We start from the raw sequence: 5199 nt of genomic DNA, 5'->3' as shown, positions 1-5199 counted from the left end.
AAATATTCTTTTACAAAATTTAAACCTAATCTATTCGCACTTCCCACTAAATTATTTTCTCTCCTTCAAATTGAAAAAGAAAAAAGGAAAAAAAAGAGAGATTCTCTTATAGTTTCTGCCTCAAAATTAGCCCTTAAGTCTTACACCACCAAAATTTTTGAGACACTACTAAAAAGTTAAGTCATTACTAAATTTCTCTTTTATCTCAGATTCTCAAATTTTAAGTTTTTTTAAAAAGCAAAAATTAAAATAACACACTTCACAAGGTCATCTTTAAATTAAAAATTTATTTCACTTGAATTTTGACCAATCCAGCAAAATGACAAAGAAACAAAAGATTGACGGTAGTCAATAGGAAATTTAACAGCAAGTTTGTACTCATAAGCTAACAAAATTAAAGTAAAACAGCTAAATCAAAGTCTCATTTAGACATGGCCAAAAATAGGGTGATCATTAGTATACATTGATAAATAGCATGTGGAACAATATAAAGAGGATGAACAAATGTATGTTTAAATATTGCAAAGGGAATGAACAAAGCTAGGTATTACTGCCACTTGATTCGAGAATTAGCTAGTTACTCATGGAACCGCCTTGTGGAAGTGGGAGGACGTGGTCGAGGGCAATAAAGATGACCTTGTGCTTGTTCTTTCTTGCACCAATGTCTTCAGTTGGAATTAGGAACACTAACACCACCTTTAGTAAGAAACAAAAACTGGAGGTTCGACAGCAATTGAAGCGCCTTAACAAGCCTGCTCTTAAAACCATCAAGGTTATTAATCACTTCTTATAACATGTTTGTTTTCTATATAGTATTTGTAGCTTTGGTCTTAGAAGAATCGTTCACTTTTTGTGGGTTGTGGTGTCTCCATGACCCCAATGTTCAATAACAGTGTAATTTTATTACAACACTGAGAATTTAGACTGATATCTATGTGTGTGTGATGAGAAAATGTATTTGATACAGAGCCCGGATGGAGATATAATCGATTGTGTAGATATTTACAAACAGCCAGCTTTTGATCATCCTTTGTTAAAAAATCACACAATTCAGGTGACTATACTAGTTTAATTAACTAAATTTCATTTTGTATCCTGAATAATTTGATGCTTATTGTATTGTGGTATGGGCCGGGTTTGCATTGGTATCTATGCCGAATACGATAGATGAGACCCCGTTCTCATCCAGAAGGGTTTTCATTCGATGAGAGCAACGACATCTCTTCAAACTCCAAGTCTGAAATTACTCAGCCATGGCACTTCAATGGAAGGTGCCCAGAAGGAACCATTCCCATAAGAAGAACTAATGAAGAGGATTTATTAAGGGCAAATTATGGTAGGAAAAAACACAATACCGTCCCTAATGTTGATGATTCATCAGTTCTCCATGAGGTACAACTTAATTTTTAACCAATATTATTGATTGATTTGAGCTTATTGGTATCTACTATAACGAAGGACTCAAATGAACATTCACAACCTTTATTTTTATGGTTGAGATTCTAGTATGCAACGCTTAGAGAGCAAGGAGATAGGTATCATGGGATGAATGCAGAAATAAACGTGTGGAATCCCCAAGTCCAGGCTGCAGAGTTCAGCTTGGCTCAATTCTGGATGGAAGGTGTTGATAATAATGGTGTATTCATTGATTCAATTGAAGCTGGTGCAATGGTATATATAATTTCATCTATCACCTTTTCTTTTAGGCGCATGCAAAACATTGAATTATTAATAATTTCTAATTTTTACAAAATTGTTTGTATGGAGAAACAGGTCTACTATGATCTATATAATGATCACGAGACTAGACTCTTCACGTATTGGACTGTACGTGTTTTAATATTTGACTTCCATGCCAGCACTAGCCATGTTTATATTGTTTCTTTTTTGAAAATTTATTTTATTTTATTTTATTTATTTATTTTTTAAATCATGGCTGCAGAGTGATGCATATCAACACACAGGCTGCTACAATCTGATGTGCCCTGGCTTTGTTCAAGTCGACGCCCGGTTGGCGCTTGGGGCTAGCTTCACACCTTATTCCGAATATGCTGGTGTCCAAAAGTCAGTCAACTTCTTTGTCTTTAAGGTATAACAATATTTCAATTCATTTAATTTATCAAATACTTCTAATTGGGACACATATAATCATATCATATGTAATTTCTTTTTTCTCCTGAAAAAATTCATCGTAACAAATGTTATAGATGTGTTTGAAATTCTTCTGGTTTTAGTTGTGACAGTGTATGTTTCAATATTTTGTTGTATACCTTCATTTATCTTTCAAAATATAACAAACTGATTTGCATGGCATGTACAATGAGGTAGGACGATGAAGGATATTGGTGGCTGCATCTAAATAATATGTATCTAATAGGATATTGGCCATCCTCCCTATTCTCGGTCCTGTCTGATAGCGCTACATCGGTTTCATGGGGAGGAGAGGTGGTAAACGTAAAATTTGGTGGGCAGCACACCATAACACAAATGGGCAGTGGCCATTTCGCTGAAGAAGGGCCCAGTAGGGCTAGTTTCTTCCGAAATCTCAAAGTTATGGATGCTCATCAACTTCTCAGGGGACCCAGGGACAATCAAAGAGCCGTTACGCATCCCACTTGCTATAATTTCTTAAAAGGGGAAGGGGACGACTTCTTTTATTATGGTGGTCCTGGTAGAAACATTGATTGTCCATGATCATTTAAATTATTGTTCAAAATTACGGAGAAAGAGGGAAAAATAAGAAAAGGAGAATTATTTTCTTCTTCTCTTCATGTCACACCAAATGTACCTACAAGCCATATGTGATTTGAAACTCTCTGATTCATTAATGAAAATAAAGAGTTATTCTATGGGTAGTAAAATTTTGAAATTATGTAATTTAATATACTAGAAGTTAAGATTGCATGGTATAATATATATACACATGCTTTTCTCCATTCCAAACCAAGAAATCTCATCCTATTCTTTATTTATTCTATCTTCATTGGTGTGCTTTGAGAGTGTCTCTCTCTTCCATTATTTGTGGTGTATCAGTGTTTGGGAACGTGATTATGTAATGGTCCACAACTTCAAAAACATGGTATCAGAGCTAGTAGATTCATGGTGAGAATGACATTTTCCAACTAGATGGTATCATTTTAATTTTATTGGGTTAGTAGTTTGCTTTTTTAATAATTGAAATATCTAAATGAAGGTGTTACTTGAATCCCAACATGTATGGTAGATATTGGTAACATGACCAAAAGAATGTTAAAGAGCTTGAGAATGTCCAAAGATGTTTGGGATGAACCTGCTTATCTAGTCTATTTGTCCAATTATTGTCTCACATAATGATTGTATAAGGAAGAACCCCACATAGCAAGCCTAAAGCTAAAAGAAGAAAAATATCATTTTTTCCCTCTATATAATGAAGATCAGAAGATGAATGAAGTTCTAGAAGAGCTTCCACTCCACCTTCAACACTAGCATCTCTAATTTATGAAAGTTCATCCTTAGGAATCTTTCTAGTTTTCAAGGATATCTATGAGTCAATGGAGAATATAGATGACATCTCTCTCTCATAAGTTGTGCAAGATTTAAAATGGATTAGTGCTAAAAAACTATAAAAGGTTACTCGACGTTTATTTGAACCATCTCTTTAGTCTTTCTACTTTCAAAATTCATTGTTATAATAAGTTATATTGGAATTTTTATGTGTGAGTAGTGTTGTTAGTTGGATAAAGGGTACTCTGTTGGTGATAGTTGTTGATAACTTATCTTGTTTGACCTCAATTAGCATGCCAAGATATTGATTTAGGCATTAAAAAATGAAAACAATGCTTTTAAAAAATAAGAAAATGAATTATTACAAGGAAAAAGATTTCCTATTCCAATTGAGCCTGGGATTAATCATTATAATGATTCAAAAGTTTAAAATCTCAAACTTGTCATTTTTTGCTAAGTTTGACCAATGTTGACTAAATCTAACGGGATTAGTCAAAAAGTGGACCTTTTGATCCAACCAACCAATTGACACAAATTTGTTACCATTTTAAAGATCATGAAATTAACTTCAAAATGATAGTTCATGGGCCATAATTAGAGTTAAAATGGATAAAATATCAAGAATACACCAAAACTCTAATTAAAAGTATTATTTATATCGTAAAAGGCATGATTTTTAGACCTAGACTGGACCGTACAGTTTGAATTGGTTAATGGGGAACCTCTCACAAATATATTTTTTCAACCCTAACAACCATTTTATGATAAAAAAGCAAGAAACCATTTGAACCATTGTAAGGTTGAATTTAATCAACCATGTCTTGGCTTTATTCCGTGAAAAATCTGCTTGTAATACAGCACTTAAAAACCTTGTATTTAGGTGGGAATCATGTAAGGGTAGTGTGTGAAAAAGTGTGAAGAAATGCTCAAGATTGTGCAGTGAAGCAGAGACTCGCAGCTGGATCTCGCAGGAGGCTCGCGGCTTGCAAGCCGCCAAAAGTTGCACATGCGCAGAGCATGCAGGAGAGCTGAACAGTCATGCCAGCTGGAGCACTACAGGACAAAAATCCAGACTGGCCATTTAGTTAGCTCGCGGCTTGAACTCGCGACTCAGTCAAGTCGCGAGGTCAAGTCGCCAGCCAGTCCTATTTTGGAAAAACTGACTCTTTGCATTCCATTCTTACACCAGTATAAATACCCTTCATTCCCACAAAATATGTGTGGCTATTCAGAAAGAAAAACCCTAAGAGAAGTTTCTTCAAAACACCCACCCAATTAGAGAGAGCTACTCATTCTTAAAGAGAAATCTTTGTTGTCTCTTCTCATTCCCTCTCTCATTGTCATACCTATTGAGAGAAGATTTCTATCCAAACACTACCCACACGCATTTAGAGTGTTGAGTATTTTTGGAGCTTTGGGAAGTATTGGAAGATGCCAAGGATAGCGGATACTATGGATTATAGCGGAATTCGGTAAGCTAGAGAAAAGAAAAAGGTTCGGTGCAACCTCGTTGGAGCAAGAAGCTTGGAGGGTTTAGGTACATCGGGTAGATTAGGCTTGGAGGGTCTATTACTGTTCATGTATCCCAACTACATTTTCTAGTGGATTATTGACCGCTTGGAGGGCGGCGGAGAGGTTTTACACCGAGAGTTTCGGTTTCCTCTTGGATAACACATCGCGTGTTGTCCTTGTGTTTGCATCTTCCTTCCTTTTTAT

At 35.4% G+C, this 5199-nt stretch overlaps 1 protein-coding gene across 1 annotated transcript; it reads left to right on the top strand.

The window, feature by feature from the left end:
- The first annotated feature begins 1167 nt into the window (after positions 1-1167).
- Positions 1168-2694, top strand: LOC115984628. Its single transcript, XM_031107651.1, has 5 exons — positions 1168-1392; positions 1507-1665; positions 1768-1827; positions 1943-2089; positions 2329-2694. The coding sequence occupies exons 1-5, from the start codon at positions 1168-1170 to the stop codon at positions 2692-2694; spliced, it is 957 nt and encodes a 318-aa protein (XP_030963511.1).
- Positions 2695-5199: the final 2505 nt, after the last annotated feature.

Source organism: Quercus lobata, chromosome 4 (genome assembly GCF_001633185.2).
Source record: "Quercus lobata isolate SW786 chromosome 4, ValleyOak3.0 Primary Assembly, whole genome shotgun sequence".
NCBI lineage: Eukaryota > Viridiplantae > Streptophyta > Magnoliopsida > Fagales > Fagaceae > Quercus > Quercus lobata.
Note: the sequence above shows the minus strand (reverse complement) of the source record. Positions and strands in the feature narration are given on the sequence as shown.

Bases quoted from the DNA above. Each gene is read 5' to 3' on its own strand.
- LOC115984628 (XM_031107651.1), top strand. From the start codon at position 1,168: ATGAGACCCCGTTCTCATCCAGAAGGGTTTTCATTCGATGAGAGCAAC. The intron at 1,828-1,942 runs GTACGTGTTTTA...TCATGGCTGCAG, and splicing joins GACTCTTCACGTATTGGACT to AGTGATGCATATCAACACAC. The intron at 2,090-2,328 runs GTATAACAATAT...ACAATGAGGTAG, and splicing joins TCAACTTCTTTGTCTTTAAG to GACGATGAAGGATATTGGTG.